General features: G+C 37.0%; 1 protein-coding gene across 1 annotated transcript; it reads left to right on the top strand.

Moving 5' to 3' along the window:
- The first annotated feature begins 3412 nt into the window (after positions 1–3412).
- Positions 3413–21854, top strand: LOC127952549 (sphingosine kinase 1-like). Its single transcript, XM_052551163.1, has 5 exons — positions 3413–3870; positions 14775–14924; positions 16912–17006; positions 17081–17196; positions 18449–21854. The coding sequence occupies exons 1-5, from the start codon at positions 3468–3470 to the stop codon at positions 19167–19169; spliced, it is 1485 nt and encodes a 494-aa protein (XP_052407123.1). The 5' UTR covers positions 3413–3467; the 3' UTR covers positions 19170–21854.
- The last annotated feature ends 234 nt before the right edge of the window (positions 21855–22088 follow it).

Raw genomic sequence — 22088 nt, 5'->3', positions numbered from 1 at the left:
GACCATTTTCTCTCCAAAGCATTGTTTTTACAGTAATAATAATCAGTGATAATATGCTGACAAATATGACCAGTCTGCAATATCAAGAAGCAGAATGAAGTGAACTAAACAAGTGTTTGAAGATGACCGTGCTAACCAAGGGAAGATGAAGTTTAATCAGATGTCCAGATGTGTCACAAGTGTTTGTTAAGAAAAGATTTGAACTGAGAGCTTGAGTATTTTACACACACACACACACACACACATTTCTCTTTGTGTGTTCTAGCTAGATTTAGTTCACTAGTCTACCCCTACATTATATTAAGATAATATTTTATTATTATTATTTTAAGCAGATACAAAAATGTACTTTATTTTTACACATAGCCTTTCAAAATGAGCTACTTCATTTGAGAGCATGCATGCACATTGGCACATCGACACATGCGCACTAGTAACTGGATCCCTGTGTAGTGCCTGCGCTTTTTCTCTCCAAATGTAATGAGTGATTAAAATGTCTTTATACCTGTACTGGTGTAAACTAGACTTGCAGGTATCTTGTAATTGTCTCACACATCTCGTCCACATCTATTGTTCTGGGGTTAAGGCAAGAAGGCACATCAATATGATGTACTTTTTGTCACACTGCACAACAATAATTATTATTTTTGCATTATTGTAAGCGGTAGGTTTAGGTTTGGGGTAGGTGTAGACGTTATTAAAACACAATCTGCTAGGTAGAAAATTACATTTCATTGTTAGTTTCCGGTTGGAGCTATCCTTTCGACCTTGTCGATAAACTAAATAGTAGCGCTTTCAATTGTGTAAATACAACAAAAACGTGGACTAAATCATGCTCAAAACATCTTTTAAACCCACTGCAAATGTTTTATTCAAAGTATAAAACATTAAATTATATAAAAATAATAATATAGCATTAAATATTTTATATTTATTTGTTTTGTTTGTCGAGCTTGTAAATAGATTCCAGTAAGAACTACTAATCATTCTTTTTAATTGCACCAATGTCTCGTTAAAAATTTCTACAAACTGATGAAATTTAGATCAGCTCAAACCATAGATGCTGGCTCAATATTTCAAACATATATGCACATAGCTTTTATATAGCCTAAACAATGCCGCAAAAAAGTTTTTACCCCCTTCCTTTTTTTTTTTTTTTTTTTTTTTTTTATTTGTCTCACTTAAAAGATTCAGATCAAACAAATTTTAATATTACACAAAGATAGAGCAAAATGCAGTTTTGAAATAATGATTTCACTTATTAAAAGGAAAAAGCACTCCAAACCTGTCTGGCCCGATGTGATAAAGTAATTTAAATAAGTAATCTAATAATCTCATAATGGTTGTGCAATGCTTTGCAGCAACAAATGCAATCAAGTGTTTGCAATAACTGGCAATTATAGTCTTTAACATCTCTGTGGAGGAATTTTGGCCCACTCTTCTTTGCAGAATTGTTGTAATTCAGCCACATTGGAGGGTTTTCGAGCATGAATGAACTGTTTAAGGTTATGCCACAGCATCTCAATCAGATTTAAATCCAATCTTTGACTTGGCCACTCCAAAACCATAAAGATCATATGATGCGATTTAAATTTTTCCTTTCTCTTTGGAATGTTACAAGCTCTTGGTGCAGAAAGAAGATCTGTAAAGTTGCAAAGACTAAAGTCTCAAATCCAAAGAGATCTTCTTTATAAAAGTTAAGAGTCTGCCACACACCCCTAAAATGGCTCGTTCAAACACACCCCCACATCTCTATGTCATAAGCAATTCCCTCTAACTAAACTTCAAAACTACATAAACTCATCTTCCAACCACACCCACTGACCGGTCTAAGTGGAAGTAATGAGGGACTCATCACACTATGTGGGAAGATTTGCATAACACTGCCCAAATGTTCACGTAAAGAAAGAAGGCCTAACTTTGTTCTTTCTGTTGCCCTGATGTGGAGACACTGTGTGTTTCGTTATGAAAGTGAAATTACTTTGTTTGTTCTTCCAAAAAAAGACACAACAAGAAATCAGTGGTTAAGTTGTATTTCAACACTGTTCCAGAACAGTTCATCTCAAATATTCAGAAATGTGCAGCGCATTTTATTTTATGTGTCTGTGGCACGAAGGCTGTTTCTATAAAGCGGAGCAGTTCCATCTTTGCAAGAACAGTCTGGCGTTTCAGACTCAAAGTCTGTAAGTACGTTTTCATATGTAAAGGACACTGATGAGTCAAATACGAGTTTTGAGCAGTGTGGAGTAGAGCTTGTTTGTCATTTCTCTGATCGCACATGCGACATGGTTTTATATTTACACAGCGTGATATGCAACACATGTAAAAAGACAGTATAAATCATTATAATCAGTTATTATGTCCTCACTGGATGATAAAAATACTTCATTTGTAAAGGGTTTTGTTGGTTTTGTCTCATCGCACAGGGACATGGCATTACAGTATGGTGAGGGGCGTAACATTTCTGTCACACGCTTGAGATGTTTGGCCAATCAGAGCACACCTCGCTTTTCAGAACGATGAGTTTTGTAAAAAATCAACCTATTTCAGAAAGGCGGGGCATAGAGGAGAAACAATAATGTACAGTATGTGAAAAAGAATGTGTTTTTTAAACCCTAAACCACATAAACATATTGCATTACACCAAATAATGTTATTTTTAGCAGCATCATATGACCCCTTTAATTGAGTTTTTCTTGAGTCATTCAGAGGTGGACTTGCAGGTATGTTTGGGATCATTGTCCTGCTGCGTAACCCAAGTGTGTTTGAGCTTGAGGCAAAAAAAAACTAATGGCATGAATGTATTTCATTTTATTTTTTGCATATTTTAATCATGAAAGAACTGTGATTAACCACATTGTTTTAGAAAGCTGAGTAGATATATTGTACTATGGTAGTACTATGTTTTTATTGACATTAATATATCATAATATTCTTTTAAATGTTGCCTATTATGGTAACTGTGATGTTTTTGATTGGATATGTGTTATTGTAGCAACATTGTTATACTGTAATAGTTTGATTAATATTGTAAATTAATGTTAATCTTGTCTTTATTACCTATTATTTATTTCCCTTTTTGTTTTATTTTATTTCAGTTATTTTAAGTAACATGTTTTTCCACGTTTTTTCTTTCTTTTTTTCTTTTGGTTTAGTTGATTAATAATCTTTTCTCTCTCTTATGTTCCACGGTAGGTAAAGTGTTTATTCATGCACACAGGGTCATGGTATTTGTTCAGAGATCACAGTCCTCACACAGTTCAATCAGATCTCAGGAGTGTCCTGTCCTGTCCTGAGTGTCCCGGTCACGCCCTTAGCCTCCGTTATTTTAATGTCATGCCACTTTTCCGTCACTAGGGAGAGATGTGAACTCTCTCGCCCGCGCGCACACACACACACTCGTGCACATGTGTTTAAAGAGCGTCCCGCGGAAGCACGCACTCACTGCAGCACCGTCCCGCCGCGGGATGGATGAACCGGACGTGGCGCCTCAGCGGAACGGGTCCGCCGCGGGCGCGCGCATGCACGGTTTGTTCACGGACGCGGACACCGGGCGGCTCACAGTCGCGCTGACTCTGTCGGACAGCTGTCTGACGGTCCGGAGGATCGACTGCGCTTCACCGCCGGAGCACCTGGACCTGCGCGACTGTCTGGGGAGCCGCGCGCACCGGGGCGAGGCGCAGGGCGCGCAGCTCTGCGTGTATTTCTACCCGTACCGGCGCCGCTGGATGGTCTCGGCCCCGGTGCGCCAAAGGGACGAGCGGCGCTTTCGACTCGGCACGGAGGAAAGCGATGAGGACGCGAGCCTGCGCGAGGCTCAACGGTGGGCGCGCGCCATCAACACCGCGCGGCGTCCGGAACACACGCACGGTGAGAAACCAACTTAATACGGAGTTCAGACACTTGCTCACTCTATAGACAGGTGAAACTGTGTCTTTTTCATCAGCGTGCTCGATAACACTTTGCAACAGGAACATCAACAAACACCCTTCTACAAAATCAATAAATAGAAACCATTACAGAAATCATGTTTTCCACTACAAATACCATAACAAACCATCAACTTAAAACATTAAAAACGGTTTCCTGTAGCGAGTTTCAGGACATATTCCATTAGGATTTACTGGATTTAACAAGCTATTAAGAGAGGCGACCAATTACCAGAGACCACAGTGTCCATTACAGTTTCCATTAAAACCAATCAAATCCCCATTAAATTCCACAGTCTGTGATGGTTTCTAGTTTACTTCTTCATTTTTTCAGTAGGGACAGATCTTTAAAAAAGAAGATCATGCTATAGCATGGTTATTTGCAGATATATCTTGTTGAGGTTCACTGTCAGTGCCATGGCACAGAGACATGTTCCTCATTCAGTGTTTGTATTTGATCATCTCTGTACCAATGCACTACCACAGTCCTTTAGTAAACAGGTTAAATCCAGCTAACAAAATGTGTTTTGTTAGCATTATGCTCTAAATGTTTGACATGCCTGTTCCTTGCGTTCACACGCGGCTTCGCCTGCTCGGTGTGTGATGATGAGGTGTGACGGTTTGCCAGGAGGAAAATATGACAGCTAGATGACACGCTGAACTAGTCTGACCTGCTGCATGACAGCCGTTACTGTAATTAATGTGTTAAAGCTCTAGACCTGAAGTGTGTGTGTGTGTGTGTGTCATCTGATGGAGACACACATGAGCTTGTTGTGGTAGGATTGTGTAAGTGTGTGAGATGATGCTCAGATGTGAAGAGAAGATGCTGAGAGGACATGAGGTGTCACCCGCAGACATATGGGACACGTCCATCTCCATCTGTCCACCCTCATGTCCACTACTGAGGGGTTTAACCCCGTGAAGCCTGACGCCTTTAGACCTAATGTGTGTCTTCTGTTGAGTATCACATCTGATTCATCAGGCTTTTATGGCTCATAGAGTATAGTGAGAATATGGAGTGGGAAAAAAAAGAGTAAAATTATATTTAAATGCTTAGTTTTATAAACAAAGATATGTAGTTTCAAAAACTGTGTTCCTATACAATACAGTGATACCTGGAGATAATAATAGTTCCTCAGAAGATCTGAGATGTTTTCGAGGTTTGGGGAGATCATTCCTTCTCTGAGGAACAGTGAAACTAAAGCTTCTGGAAACAAACGCTCCTCAAAAGATTTCACAGCAAAAACACACATGAAGCACGAGCTGAAGCTGGACGTTTGCACAATAACGTGCTTATAAAGTCTAAACTATCAATCAGACGACAGACGGAATGCAGTTTGTGAACAACAGGTTTTTCTGAGTGGTTTTGATGATGCTGATCATGTTTTAGAGGCCTAGTAATTTGAGTATCGAATATACAGTTGGCTTACTTTGTATGAATGGTGTTTTCAAATCAAGCATCACTGTTATGTTTTCTTTAGACAGCATCTAGTTGTTTTATGCAACACAACAAAAATGTTCTGGCATCATTTAAGCAATAGATACTGTAATTATGCCAAGCATAAAGCATTCAGCTGTTGAAATCTTTGAGCACATACAAATAGGACAGACTCTTCCTGCAAGTTTGGTCTGATGACAGTTTCTCTGTTTGTGAAACACACCGGAGACTCGGTCCCGCACAGACCGCTCGTTCCAGCAGATATCTGATCAGGACGAGACACATCTGGGCTTCTAGAAATGCAATGAGGAAGTTCTCAACGATGAGGTCGTTTTAAATGATTCTAAGTTCACCATGGCAACTCGGAATTCTAGTTTGAGGAATAGTGAGGTACAATAACGAGGACAAACTAATGTGTTTATTAAAAAAAGTGCTGAACAAATCCTCATCCTCAGGCTGTCTAAGATGTAGAGGAGTTTGTCCCTTCATCAGATTTGAAAAATGTATCATTACATCAGTTGCTCATCAGTGGATGCTCTGTAGTGAATGGGTGCCGTCATAATGAGGGTCCAAACAGCTGATAAAAACATCACAATCATCCACAAGTAATCCACAGCACTCCAGTCCATCAGTGAATGACTTGTGAAGAGACAAAAGATAAAAGCTGTATGTTTGTAAGAAACAAATCCATCATTAAAATGTTTTTTTTTTGCATGGTAAACAAATAACGTAAAAACTAGTCCATAATCCATAATAACATGTAGTGAAAAAGTCCATCCTGTTGTCTCTCACATCACAGTCAGTCTATCCACATCTTTAACTGTTTTGGCTTGTAAATGGGTCTTAATATGCGCAGATTTCTCTCCTGATTCAGACAAGACAAATGTTCCACTGAAGGCAGCAGTATTATGGATAATAAACTCGTATTTTATTCAGAATCAACGGTTTGAAGTTAAAAACCTCTTAGTTATGGATTTGTTTCTTACATACACACAACTTTTCACTTCACAGGATGTTAACTGATGGACTGGAGTGGTGGTTTTGTTTTGCTTTTAATCATCTGTTTAGACTCTCTGACGGCACCCATTCACTGCAGTAATTTTCAGTTGTGAGTGAACTTTTTCTTTAACACCTCGGTAAGAGGTTTGTTTGTCCTCACATTGCACTTAATAATGAAAAGAATGAGCCAAACCAAATAACTCCTTACGACAAACTATCTCTGCAAAGACAGAGAGTTCATAACAATGCATTTTCATCTACGTGCGTGCATATTTATGATGGTTGCAACCTCTGTATTTCTACAGTTCTTTGAGTATTTCTGCAGCCCAAGACAGTTGAATTTATACAAAATTAAAGACAGCGATATCAGTGTCTGAGCTTTCTAGATATCGTAAATAGCTCTTGACTAAGTCTAAGTTACTGTAAGATGTGAACAAGTTCAAGTCAATTTATATAGTCTTTAAAAATGATGCTGAAAATTCAGGTTTGAGCACAGAAATAAATTACATTCTAAAAGATATTCACATAGACGACAGCTTTTTTGAAATTGTAAAAATATTTCAGATTAATAGTGATTTTACTGTATTTTTATCACATAATTGCAGCCTTGGTGAGTGCCTCTCTTGTGCATCTATCTGAGCATCGAGTGAGGGCCGCTGGTGAGTTTAGGAGCAGTCCTACAGTGTTCAGGTTCAGGCACATCATCTACTGCTCACAGACTCGGTCACACTGCAATCATATGTTTAATTGATGAGCTTGTTCCAGCATGTGTGATCCGCAGCAGATGATAATACACTATTTAACAGAATACATGTATTTTAAATGAGCCTCTCCTGTAAGGAGAACTGTCACATGTGAAGATGCCCAGAAAATAAATGCAAAACATGATTCATTGTTCTCTCTGAGAGCCGAGTTGCTCAAACCGACAGATGACGGAAGTGTAAACGGTATCTGGGGCTGTTTTTATAGAGGGAGGGTTTGTGCTGTGTTGTGTTATTGTCCTAGAAGTTTACAGTACTTCAATGGAGATATTTAAAGAGGGCGTATTGTACATTATTTAATCATTTTAGGCCCACTTCTAATGTTTTTGTTTGCACATAAACAGTCAATATTTCGTCCTATATTTCCATCCTCTGCCCACGGTCTGTTAGTGAATCCATACTGCACACTGAACTGGAAACACGATCCGAATGAATGATTTGATGTGTCTTTCCAGGAGAAGAGCGTGCAAATGATTGTTATCAGTCTGTGTGGAAGCAAAGGCATGTTAATGAGGAACCGGGTCGATGCGGTGAATGCTTTCGACGATAAAAACATTGGATTGGTCAAAGTTTGCATTATTATAAATATACAATTGTAAACTACACAAGTATATTTTTAAAATATGTAAATAAAATTATATAAAAAAGCAAAATTACATTGTATATTGTGATTGATAATAAAGCCATTTATATATATATATATATATATATATATATATATATATATATATATATATATATATATATATATATATATATATATATATATATATATATATATATAAATTAAAATTAAATACATTTAAATAAAAATTTATTAAAATTATTAAGAAGCAAAGAAAATTAAGCAGTAAAATAAAATAAATAGAAATTTTGAAAAATTAAAATAAATAAGACAAATAATATATTGTATACTGTGATTGGCAATAATACATTTAAAGCAATAAAAACTGTTGTTGTTTTATTAAATAAGCATAACAAAGCCATTATAAGCAACATTAAGAATGTAAATAAAATCATTTACAAAACAAAATATTTTAGAAATGTAACGGATAAGTTATTTGTTTTTATTCCTCTTTTCTTCATGTTTTGTCTTCCACTTTTGTTGTATCTGATTGTTTGTCTGCGTTGTTTTGTATGTTTAAAAGAGAATAAACGAACAATTATAATCTGATTAAAAATGTAAAATAAAAGTAAATTAATGTCAATAAATAATTTATATTCTGATTATTTAAGATTTAATTAGAATGTTAGAATTAGAATTAGAATGTTTTATAGCACTAAGCATAACAATATTATTCATATATAAAATGATATATAATTTGTTTTCCAGTCCTTGTATTTTATATTTACCCGCACTAAAACATCAATACTGATTCATTTCACTGTCAGTTAGTAGACCCAGTGAGTTAAGTGAAACAGATAAACAGTGAAACAGAGTCTCTCTCCTCCATAGGCTTGCACGTTCAGCTCTCGAGCGTTCAGCTGCTAATCGTTTGTGTTGGTGCAGAGCGGAGAGTGTCATTAGCTCTGCTCTGGCTGAGCGTTTGCTGAAGATGCAGTTACTGACAGACACTCGGCTCGTCTGCTGATGCTGGACACATCTGTGTGAGTTATTCCCTCAGGACTCCAGCACAGAGTGTGTATGGATCTGTATCTTCAGGGAAAGCCTGAAGGGCCTCTAGAGTTTCATCTGCTCTGCCCTCTGACCTCTGACCTCTTGACCTTTCCTCTGAGTGTCATGATGCTGTCAGGCCACATCTGATCACACTCCCATGAGCCCCTCGGCCAAAACACGCCGCCCATCATTTATTGTACATCAGCTGTGTGTCACCAATCTACTGCGGAAAATCTGGAGTAACGATTCATTTTCACGTGGTTTTAAACCCAAATTATTGTCTATATGAAACAGTTTTGTAGTCTTTTGTAGATGATTAAATCTATTGTTGCTGGTCACAATATACAGCATAATATTTAATATATTATTTTAGATTTTTTAAATGATGATTTTAAAATAATTTCATTGAATTTTGTATTTTATTTCCTTTATATTTCTATTGTATTTAATTTATTTTGAAAATATTTATTTAAAATGTTTCATGAATTAATTTTATAATGTAATATGTTTTTATTCTATCTATTTTTAGAATTATTGATTTAAAAAAAAAATTAATGTATTTTTTATATTTATTTTTTATTTATTTAAAACTTTAACGTGTTTATTTATTTATTTACATTTTCTTACATTTATTTGGATTTTTTATTTAAAATATTTAATGTATTTAATTTATTTATTTTAAATTTAAATGTATTTGTTCTATTTACATTTATAACTGTTATTAATGTATTTATTTATATTTACAATTATATTATTTTATTTAAATCACAATGTATTTATTTATTTATATTTAGAGAGATTTTATTTAAATTTTTTATGTATCATTTTAAAGTAAAATCTAGACTATTTTTTGTGTATTTTCTTTTTCTGACATTGATTTGATGCAGCTTAATGATGCATTTCACACACACACATAATCACAGTGATGACACATGCATTAATCCACATGACTGCTAAATTATATTCCACATGATTATTATTCAAATAATCGTCTGATTAACGAGCTGAGGGTTAATGTCTCTGGTTTGGAGGCTTTAATTATCAGTGCCAGTCAAGCGTCAGTGGTCATGATAACAGCGTTTCAGCTCTCCAGCTTCATATTTCATGATGAATGTGTTCTCAGGCGTTTCAGATGTTGATGGATGAGAGTTATTTTACTCGGCCTCCATCTCTTACAGCAAGGTCAGTGAGACTTCAACACAAAGAAGGGCCTTCTTGTTTCATCTGTCTATAACTCTGGTGATCGTTTCTCTAAAGAAAGTCATTTACGCCGCCGAATGATGTTTGAAGCCTGGTTATTGTCATCACGCAGCGGTCTCACAGACACACAAAGACATTCATTACACAAGGACACGCTGAAACACACTACATCCACAGTGAATGGAGCTGCTGAGCTGCTTTAGTTTTCATGTGACAGCATGTATATATATATTCTACTAGTGCTCAAAAGTTTGAAGTCTCCTCTGTTCATCAAGGCTGCATTTATTTGATCAAAAATACTGTAAAATAATAAAATATTATTACAATTCATTATAAGTGTTTTCTAAGTAAATGTATGTTCAAATGTATTTTATTCCTGTGCTCAAAGCCGCATTTTCTGCATCATTACTCCAGTCTTCAGTGTCACATGATCCTTCAGAAATCACTCTAATATCATATCATTTATACATAGTGACAGTGATATAATATGATGTGGCAATGGTTTCTTAAGATCTACTCTTGCTTCTGATGTTGTTAGGGAATGCAGCTCTATGAGAACAAACACTGATTGAACACAGATCACCAGCGAACGCTGTCTGTGATCGATTGCTTCTGTCTTTCAGGATTCGCGTGTTCTGATGAGCAGGAGAAATAGAGAAATAGTTCTGTCCAACACAAGTCTATTTGTCCTTTTAGAAGTATATTATAAGTATATATTTTGATTTTGTTATTTTGTGGACCGAATTTCTTGAAAGATACAATTTTTGATAAAAAAGGCACTTTAGAATCGATATTTTGATGTGAGGATCGATCCATTCAGTACAACATCAGTATCGAAAGTCTCGATATTTCGGATCGAGCCGCCCGTCCCTACCTCAGATACTGGGGTGCGTTTTAAACCATATTAGTTTAAACTTCTGAGTGCACATGGACAGAAAGCGTCGTGTGAATACTAAACTAAGTTCTCTTTCATGTCTTATTGCGCTTGAACCGTGAAACACACGCGAGTTACAGAAACAGTGGATTATGTCTGTGAAAGTAAACAGCTGGGAAATAAATCTCATGTTTATTTGAGATCTGTGTGGCAGCAGTGTAATATACAGTAAATAAATCATTAAATCCACTGCTCTGTTGTCTCCTCTGAGGCTGTGTGCTGGGCTCGTCTGTGCAGCTAAAGACAACATTAGCATGTTAGCATGTCTTAAGAACTGCTACACCACTGTCGCTTGCGAAATCAAAATTATGGCGCCTTGGGTGGAAACTTAAAGATTAAGGGGTGGTAATATTATAATGAGATCCTTTCTGTGTCACTAGGGGAGCGAAAGCAGACACGCTGTTGATTTTATTAATTTATTATTTTTCACAAGCTTGCAGAAAAAGGCTCGCCAATAGTTACTGGGTTGGCAGCTGCACCTGGGCCCTGATTATAGCAGTTCAACAGAAACAAGGCAGATTCTCATGATATGTCAGTTTTAAAGCATCTAAATACAGACTTCCTGTTTTCCTGCCGTTTGGTTTTGTCATGAAATATGACCTGTTCCTGACAGGTTTGGTGAGATGCATGGAGAAGTCTTCGGATACTTGTGGTTTTGTGTTTGGATAGATTGAGGCGTTCGTCCTGGCGTGCGCGCACACACACACACATGCACACACACACACACACACACACACACTCGGTATCTCCTCAGCATATGTTCACAGTTCAGCAGCTGTGATGCTGAGAGCTCCACCAGTGTGAGAAATGAAGCACACATTCATCTCTCTCTCTCTCTTTCAGTAAAAATAGATGTCTATTTGTGGAATCGCAGACATGCTCTTTTTTTTTTTTTTTTGTTCTTTGGTTTTGGATGTAAAACCATTACTTCAGTTTAAGCTTTAAAACTTTGTGCAAGACTCCAGACAGCTAATCACATTTAACCATTCCAGCCTTTAATGAAGGAAAACCACATTGTGTACTTTATCATTTTATTTGTTTCTGATGGCTGCTTGTAATATTTGTCAGGGTTTCTAGTGCCAAGAAAGCTTATTTTTCCTTGGACAAATGTGGCCCTCCATCACACCAACAGAATTAAATGTGCATGGTTATTATGTAAATGAATCATCAATATTTATGAAGAAATATATGCTATATAATATTTATTGTATTACTAAATATTATTTATTAATATTGTGTTTATTAATATTTTATAATTTTATACATTAATAATGTATTAATTTATTAAATATGTATTTATTTTTAGTCGCTTCATTTAATGTTTTATTAATTATTTTTATAATTTTACTTCACTTATTTATTTATTTCCTTTCTATAAACTTTAAAGATACATTTAATTTATTAAAAAGTTATTACAATTTAAACGCATTGCATTATTTATGTACTTATTTTAAATCATTTTATACAAATGTATTATATATATATATATATATATATATATATATATATATATATATATATATATATATATATATATATAGCTGTCAAGCATAATATAACAATCAAAGATTTTTCCATAAACAAATTAGTTTAATCTTCTAATGTATGATAGTTTTTAAATATTTATTATAATTTTTTTTTTGTCCCTGATTTAATCAGTTCAGTTCAGATGAAAATAGAAAGTACTAGTATGAATACTATTTAGATTTAAATGCTTTTTAGGTGATTGAATGATTATATTGTGATATAAATGTATTTATTTATTAATGGGAATGTTATAAAATGCCTTCCTTTCATTAAACGAGTAATGTTCTGAGCTTGGTTCCCTGTGTAGTCATCTGTCTGGTGTGTAGCGGGTCTGTTTTGATGTGTTCCTGTGTGGAGCTGGAGTCTCTGAGGTTTGCTGTGATTTCAGGCCTGAGGTTGATGACGCTGTCAGAGACTCCGCCTCTAATTAGACAGTGTCAGTGTGAATCTGACGCTGAATGTTAATCAGTCTCATTGTGAAAGCGCTGACACTGAGTGTGCGTGGCTGTTGTTTTGTGAGTTTGTGAGCGCTGGCATCGATGCGTGTGATCCGACACACGCAGGAGCTCATTACGGCCCAGAGCCCCAGAGGATTCTGGGATACGGATGAAGCTCCTGCTGCTGCTGCTGCTGGATGTGAACCTCTCTCAGTCCACAGGAAGTGGCACAGATCGTTTACTAATGCAATAGGTCAAGCACTGCACTGAGTCTTAAATGATCTGGAGCAGTGTCACCAAAAGCTTTGAGATGCTTATTGTCTTTATAAAACCATTGCATTGCTTTTTATAGATGATTTAAATGTATTATAATTGTGAATCGCAATATACAGTGATATTCTTTCAAACTGTTTCTTTTTTTGCATTCGTTTGTGTTATTATTGTCAGTTTGGAGGAATCACAGAAGCAGTGCTCATCAATCATTTGTGTTGAAGTGAAACTGTACCATGAGTAAAGGTCCAGGACCTGTTTGAGACCTTCAGGTGTTGCTCTGTCTTCATCTCTCTGAACGTGTGTCACCTGTCACCCGGGTCGGTCGTCCCGTGAGGAAACACCCCCCGGATGATTGTGTAATTCAGATTAATGCATCACAGAATCCAGGCGAACCGCATCTGTTTGTGTCTCATTTGGGAGTTTGTAGCATTAGCGCTGCCATCTGTTAGCTGTGTTCCCACCCGAGGCCCCGCACACTTTTTATGATATTTGTCAAACATTAAACCTCTTAAAGAGAATTATAATCATGTTTTCAGCAGCTGATTAAAACCCCCCGCAGCACAGATATTAAAACAAACAAACCAACGGAAAATGAGTTCTGCAGGACAATCTGACAAACCTAAAAATATCTATTTTTGAATTAAATTGTTTCATTGTACATTTTATGTGAATGCATTTCTTCCCAGTCCTGTTCCTGTGGGAGCGTGGGTTCAGTTCCCAGGGAACACACTTACTGATGAAAGAATGTATCGCCTGAATCCACTGTAAATCGCTTTGGATTAAAAAAAAAATCTAAATACATATGTAAAATAAGTATTAAATATTAACCCATTCAAGTTCACCCAGAGCAGTGGACAAGTGCACACACGCACACACACATACACACACACACACTGTGAGCTGCCGCACCTGGGGATCAGTTGGGGATCAGTTGGGGGTTGTGTGGCTTGTTCGAGGGTCTCACCTCAGTCGTGGTATTGAAGGAGGAGAGAGCGCTGGGTAGTAACTCCCCGCACTGACGATACCTGCTGCACCTGAGACTCAAACCCATGACCTTCGGGTTACAAGTCCGACTCTACCCATTAGGCCACGACTGCCCCTCGACAATCAGTAATGTAAAAGAAAATAAATAAGCACCAAATATGAGTAAAAATTAGCATAAAGCTTAGTACCCTTAGTAGAAAATACATCATCACATGGTTAAAAACATGAATTTTAAAGACTTTACCAGTGAAATATAACATCATACTTGCATTTATTTTATTTAATGTTTAATTTATATTTTATTTCTTCATCTATTTATATATTTAAAATGATCATATATTTTATATTTGCTGTGGGTAATTTTTAAAAAATATTTTATATTTTTATTTCAATTTTATTGAAATTTAATTTCACATGAGTTCAGGATCAACTCAAGCACTCAGAAACACAACATTTTATATGTAAATGGTTTTATTATTTTATTATATTTTTATCATCCATTTTTTTCTTATATTAAATTCAGATTTTATTTTATTTTATACTTGATTTTTTTATTGCATTATTTTTTTTATTGTTTTCTTTTTATATTAAATGATTCCTGCACTCAAACACAAAATGTTCATTTATATGATTTTTATCCCGTATGTAAATGTGATTCTCTCTCTCTCTGTCAGGTGTGTTGTTCTCTGAGGTCCGTCGACCGTGTGGCGTGATGGTATTGGTCAATCCTCAGAGTGGGCGGGGCCAAGCCATGGCTCTCTATAACAGCCACGTTCAGAGGATGCTCACCGAGGCAGATATACCACACAAGCTCTTCATCACAGGTGTGTAAAACATACACACACACACACACACACACACATACACAAATGAATTACACATGTTAGGTTCCCAGCGTTCTTCAAAGTATGTTCTTTTGTGTTCTCCAGTCTGAAAAAGGCAATGATACAAGTAAAAGATGACAGATTTATCATTTTGGACTCTTTCTGGTTACTAGCCTAAGTAACTTGAATTATCCTTCCCAGCATATGTTTCCTCAGACTGTGACAGTAGTCGATCGGTCTTTATACTCAGGTGACAGCTTCATTCAGAAATCTCTCGAGGAAGAGGAAGAGCTTCAGTGACCTCGGACAGAGAAACACACTCACATCTGTGTGTGACGGGTCTGTTCATACATCATCAGTGAATGTGAGGAGTGTGTGTTTGTGTTGTTAGACGTGTGTCTACATCAGATGAGCATGATTTACTCTGCCCTTTATCTTCCCAATGGATGAATAGAACAGTAGATGTAAAGACGGATCGATGAAATGATGGATGGATGAAGGGACGAATAGACAATTATTTTCATGACAATGAAACCCATTTAACCCTGAAAACTGTTTCCTGTTGAATAAACACATACGTGTTGGCATCACTAGCCTCGTGGGTAGTGCACTGACATATAGAGCGGTTGCATTTCAGGCGTCCCGGGTTCGAGTCCTGGCTTGTGGACCTCTCTCTCTCCCTCTTCACTTCCTGTCTCATATACTGTCCTGTCCTAATAAACATGGAAAAGACACCAATAATAAACTAATAAAATAATAATAAGCACACACACATGTATTAAAGTAATAGGATTCTGGGCCAGCGGTGCTTAATTGTCATGAAAATATTAATAATATTCATATTTTCATGTTTCCCCTGCGGTGGATAAAGACGTCCACTGAAACAGTGCCACTATTTGTCTTGGGAATGAAGCAGACATGTGCTGTGTGAGTGTGTGTGATCTGTAATGTGGATCACTGTGATGCTAACACTCCACACTGAAGCCAATGAGTGTGTGTGTGTGTGTGTGTGTGAAGTGCGGTCTCAGCTTTAGGCATTTCTGCTGAATCAGTCACTATGAATCTTCTCTTCTGACACACACACACTCCACACAGGTCAGACCGTGACACTTTTACAGCAGTTTTGTGCATCTTTCTTGTGCTCTGCTGCATCTGACTTAATTGTTTACATTCATTCTTTTAGCTGATGCATTACAGAGCTTACAAATAAGCAATATCACAAGCAGTTCGTCATAAGAGCCAGTTCTGTTCAACATCAGGAGGAGTAAACAACTACATGATGTTCACAAGTCTGGGGGCTAATGTTTTAACAGAAGTCTCTTCTGCTCACCAAGGATGTATTTATTTGATCAGAGATACGGTAAAACGGTGAAATATTATTACAAATTCTACGTGAACGTATTTTAAAATGTCCTTTATTTCTGTGATGTAAAGCTGAATGTTCAGCATCATTACTCCAGTCTTCAGTCTCGCTGCTTAAGATTATTAAACATTTCTGATGTTGAAAACAGGTTTTCATATTGAAATATTTTTATATATATATATCGTAACCATAATATTTTTAGGGGGGAATTTTCTTGACACACTTTATCTTTCAGGATTCGTTGATGATCAGAAAGTTCAAAAGAAGGTCATTTATTTGAAATCGAAATCTTTTGTAACATTATAAATGTATTTACTCTTGATTTAGTTTAACCTGATGTACCAAAATAACTAAAACAGAAATAAACATAATATAAACTATATAGACATATGTAAGACAAGTAAATATGAAAGAATAAAGGTCGCAAAACTTTAAAATAAAAACAAAAGATATCAAAATAAATCTTATTCAAAATATAAATACAATCAGTGATGCTAATAACCACTGAGTGTATATGAATGAGGGTCTCAGCAGGTCTGTCAGCTCTTCTTGTTAAGATCGAACAGAAGAGTCTGTTGTATGAGAGAGAGTGTGCTCACGGGACGGGTGTCTGTGATCTTACAGAGCGTCAGAATCACGCGCGGGATCTGGTGCGGAGCGCTGACCTGACGCAGTGGGACGCTCTGCTCATTCTGTCTGGAGACGGACTGCTGTTTGAGGTCTGTGCAGCTCGCTTCTGTCCATCTGTGTGTTTGTTGGGTATTCAGCTCATGTAAGTGTGTGTGTGTTTTAGGTAGTGAACGGTCTAATGGAGAGGCAGGATTGGGAAAAGGCCATCCAGACTCCTCTGGGAATCCTGCCCGGAGGTTCAGGAAATGCACTGGCTGCATCTGTCCATCACTACACACGGTGAGCCAATCAGAGCGAAGAGAACCGCCCACCACTCCGTCTGATTGACATGTGAAGAGACCAACCGCATTTAGCTCCTCTACATGATGTTTAGAGACCAGGACATATGAAAGCCTAGATTACAACTCTGGCCAATGGCAATAAATTATGGCCAATAACAAGAAATATACTATTGTTATTATTATTTCAATGAATTAATCGAATTTAAATGGTAACAAATCCAATATTAAATCTCTGGCCAATACTAATCAATTATGGATAATAATAAAAAAAAAAAAAAATATTATTATTATTCTATTTAATCTATTAATTGAAATTGTATATATTTTGTTATGAGACCAAAACATTCCTAATATACAGTATATTGTTCGTTTCAGTTGGATATCTCATTCATTTATCATTGAATGATAGCATTGACTCAATGCCATAAAAACTGCTACGTGGTTCTTCGGAGAGCGACATAAGCAACATATGGTCCAGTGGAGCGACATTAACTGAATAAACTCCTTTAAATAAAGTAAAGCATGTGGTTTTCAGAAAGTATGTGTTTTCTGGATCTCTGATCTAGAGTCTGTGTTCATATAGAAGCAGAATAATAGACTTTGTTTGGTTCAGTGATCTCCATTAAACTCAACTGTTGCGGATTCGTTTAGATGTTCAATTTAAAGTTTGCGAGAGTCATTACCGAGAGTCATTAGCGCGCGCGTTTCTGAGAGCGGAGTCTCTGAGGGGTTAAACTCAGAATTGCTTTGAACTAAAGAATAAAAGTTCGGTTCTGCTGAGAGAGGAAAAACAAAACAAAAGAATGCATTAATGACTCACTAATGACTCTCATCCGATCCTTCAGAGAGCAGGGTTTCAGGTGACTAGAGCAGCAGATAACATGAAACACTCGATCTCTGGAGAAACGCGCGGACTTTAACCTCATTAATGACTTCATTTCTATTCATGAAGATGAAGCACACTCATCAGTACTCGACTCACCCGAGAAATGATTGAACACCCGGGTACTTCAGCTCAAAACACCAGTTCACATCCCGCGTTTGGCCAGTGTTGGACGTGTATTAATGAAGCACAAGCGCCTTCTACTGGTTACAACACAACACTGTGCTTGTTCAAAATACTAATGGTCAGTATTTAAATAATGCTAAAGTAACACTGCTATGGAGATGTTTTTATGAACAGCTGTTTGTAAATTGATGCTCGTCAGTGCAGTGGTGTGTGTGTGTGTGTGTGTGCTTGTTCTCTGCAGCGCGTCTCCGGTGTGGGGTGAAGATCTGCTCACCAGCTGTGGCTTCTTGCTGTGTAAGGGTCTGGTGTCTAACCTGGACCTGGTCTCCATCCGTCTGTCGTCCGGTGCCCGTGTCTTCTCCTTCCTGTCTCTGGCCTGGGGCTTCGTGGCCGACGTGGACATCGAGAGCGAGCAGTTCCGGCAGATCGGAGCGCTGCGCTTCATGCTCGGCACGCTTCTGCGCCTGGCCTCCTTACGGGTCTATCAGGGAAAACTGGCCTTCCTGCCCGCCGAGAGCAAGAGCGGACCGGATTCCGCGAGCTCTCCCCCCGCCGACAGCCGGCTGCCCGACCACCTGCTCGCCCCGCTGGAGCAGCCCGTCCCGCGGGACTGGACGCAGGTGGAGGAGCGGGAGTTCGTCCTGGTGCTCGCCATGTTCCAGTCGCACCTGAGCGAGGATCTGCTGGCGGCTCCGGACGCACGCGCAGACGACGGGCTCATCCACCTGTTCTACGTGACTGCGGGAATCTCGCGCGCCGCGCTGCTGCGGCTGTTCCGGGCCATGCAGAGCGGGACGCACCTGGACTGCGGCTGCGCACACCTGGTGTACCGGCGCGCGCGAGCGCTGAGGCTGGAGCCGCTAAGCGCGGCTGGCGTCATGACGGTGGACGGGGAGCGCGTGGAGCACGGGCCCGTTCAAGCGCAGGTGCACAGAGGAGTGGCGCGCCTCATCTCCGCGTGAACCAGCTACAACCGTTCAATGGCCAGATTAGAATTAGAGCGCAATTCCATAAAAGCGCCGATGGCAGGGAAAAACTCTGCGAGTGATTTACCAACAGTGGCTCTTTTAGGCGCCAATTCTTCACTGTGCGTCCTGACAGAACTGTTTTAACGACAAAAGACGGTTTACGCTGGCGGAAGCTGTTAGTAAATCTGGCCCTTAAACGGAAAATACTTTACCTGAAGCAACCGCACAATCCTGACTGGCTGCCGTTAAACTTGAATTTAATGTTCGTTCGTTTGTTTTATTGAGGAATTGTAATTTTGAGTGAATCTCACGAAACCAGGTGTCCCCCAAAATCAAAAGGAAAAACGGGAAATTAAATGATATTCTTTGTGGGTTACAAGATTGACTGTTTTTACATTGACATTGTTTCCCTGACATAAGCGTGCATAATTTAAATATGCAAAAAAAATATTTCTTTTCTTAGATTTTTTGGGATGAAATGTGAACTTGAGCCGGTTGAGAGTCATCCCTCCTGATGCTTGTTCATCTAAAACATGTATAGGTCGCATTTCAACCCACAAAAAAAAAAAAGAAAAACATATTTTGCATAAGAAAAATGTAATGTTTTTACAAGTTAATTTTTACATTAATTTTCCTGACAGTTAAACATATTAAACTAAACAATTTTTTTATTGAAAAATACCACAATGAAACATATTCATGTGATCTACAAAATAAGGTTGATTTTGTTTATGCAAACAAATAAACTGATAAAATACATATTTATTTTTATTTGCCTTTTAAGGTGAAATATGAGCCTGGCAGGTTGTGATTTATTTTTGGCTCACACTTCACTCTAAAAATCAGAAGAAGGAAAAAAGAAATGCATTACTTTAAGCAAAACATTATTATGAATTGATTTTCTATGAGGGAAATATGAACTGAACAAGTTAAGATTCATCATCTCATGTCATGTCCAGATCACATTTCACCCCAAACAACAAAAGAAATTACATTTTGCATTAGGAATTTTTTTTTTACATTGTGACATTATTTTCATTCGTCAAGCATATTATTTCCTAAATAATAATTGAAAACACTCCCAATGCAAAGCTTCTTCATTTAATACAAAATACGTTTTTTTTTTTTATGCAAAACGCAGTTCCTTATTTTTTTGCTTGTATTTTTGGAGTGAAGTATGAGACCTGTCATCTCTGAGGTTTGGTGAGTTTCATGGTCATCTGTATTATGCTGGAGTTTATGCTGCTGCGATACACCAATCTTGATTTTCAGAAGTGCCAATGTTGAAAATATGATGACGTTGTTCATCTTAATGTTTCTATGATATAAATCAGGTTATGTTTATTATTATTTAAGAGCGGTTTGACTGTCAGTGTGTGTGTTTGTGGTGAAGCCTCACCAGCACCAATGTATCTCAAAATCATCTCCAACAGAGTCTGAAGTTTTTATTATGCCTGCCGTGGACAAGCCATTATTTAAAATATAAATACTAAAATGAAAAACAGAAATATTTTCCTTCTAGCCATGAACTGTTTTGCTGTTATTAGCTATTATTAGCTGTTTCTCTATGTACCGAACATTCTGCCTTCAGATCCTCCTGGGAATTTAAATCTTTCATCAAAAACATACAAAATAACTGCTAAATATGCTGTATTGTTGATATTGTAATATGCTCAATGCCCCGTTACTGAAAGCTTGTTTTTCTTGAAATTCTTATTAAACTATTTTACATTTTAAAAAGCTCTTATAAGACACAAAACCTGATTCGCTTCTGGGGTCAGACAGATTCTAACATTAAGATTTTAAATTAATAATTTACAAAACAACAAGAAAATGCACAGATGTTCATAAGGAGCAGTAATTGACAGTATGCTTATATCAGCATCAACTTAGTTCATATTCATGGCATAATTATTATTTTTCAAATCAAAACTAATCTGTACATCTGTTCAAGACTCTCACTTCCTGGGTGATGTCATCAGTGAAAGGTTACAACATTTATTAAATGAACATCTATAGCCAAAGCTGTCTGCTTCATTGTGAACTAAAACATTTTTAAAGTTGTGAGCTTATATCATTTTAGTCTGGCACTGAGGTTCTGGGTTTTAAAACAAATGATATTCAAGTATTTGCATTAATAAAATTAAATAACAGCACAATATCTTAGATGTATTAAAGCTAAAATGTCAAAATATCAGTGACCAGTCCTTTTACAGTAGAATTTTGTTCCGGCATGATTCAGGCTAATCATGACTGAAAGGTTTAAAGCCATAGCAATGATCAAACATCCACAGAACATGTTGTGTTGATTTGTGTTTAGATGACGTTCTCTAGAGTCTGTAACGTGAACTGTGCGACTTATTGAATCAGAGTTGAAATGATGTAAACAACACTCCATATTGTTTTTTATGGTAAAGGAATTATATCTCTTTGCGCAATGATTTTGAGACATTTGATTTTTGCACAATACTGTACGTGACCGGAGGTGAACAATCGGAATATAAAAGTGCTTTGATTTATTTGCAAATTAAAAATGTGCGTTTGATTGTAAATGTACTGTGATATTTAAGTAGCACTCTATATACTTGATATATATATATAAAAATATGTTCTATATTTTTCCAAAATGATACATTTTTATGAAAAAAAAGAGAAATAAAATTTCAGACGGTAAACGCATTTATGAGTACATGTGTTGTTTTTATGTTTAAGATGACGTGAACACAAAAAAAAAACTAATTTATAGCCAATATAATTACTTTTAGAGTGGAATGATAATGTAAGCTTCTTAAAATTTTCTTGGTTTAAGAAATATTTAATGTTTAGACCTTTATTATTTGGGAAACCTTTTATTATGGACCAAAACTCTAAAAAGTTATAGAATACCTGTATTGAGGGGATTATCAAAGTTTC

The sequence above is a fragment of the Carassius gibelio genome, chromosome B3, assembly GCF_023724105.1.
Source record: "Carassius gibelio isolate Cgi1373 ecotype wild population from Czech Republic chromosome B3, carGib1.2-hapl.c, whole genome shotgun sequence".
Lineage (NCBI taxonomy): Eukaryota > Metazoa > Chordata > Actinopteri > Cypriniformes > Cyprinidae > Carassius > Carassius gibelio.
This window is presented reverse-complemented; position numbering and strand designations above follow the sequence as displayed.

Excerpts from the sequence above, each read along its gene's own strand:
- LOC127952549 (XM_052551163.1), top strand. The coding sequence starts at position 3,468 with ATGGATGAACCGGACGTGGCGCCTCAGCGGAACGGGTCCGCCGCGGGC. Across the intron at positions 14,925-16,911 it reads ACACAAGCTCTTCATCACAG|AGCGTCAGAATCACGCGCGG; the intron begins GTGTGTAAAACA and ends GTGATCTTACAG. Across the intron at positions 17,197-18,448 it reads TCTGTCCATCACTACACACG|CGCGTCTCCGGTGTGGGGTG; the intron begins GTGAGCCAATCA and ends TGTTCTCTGCAG.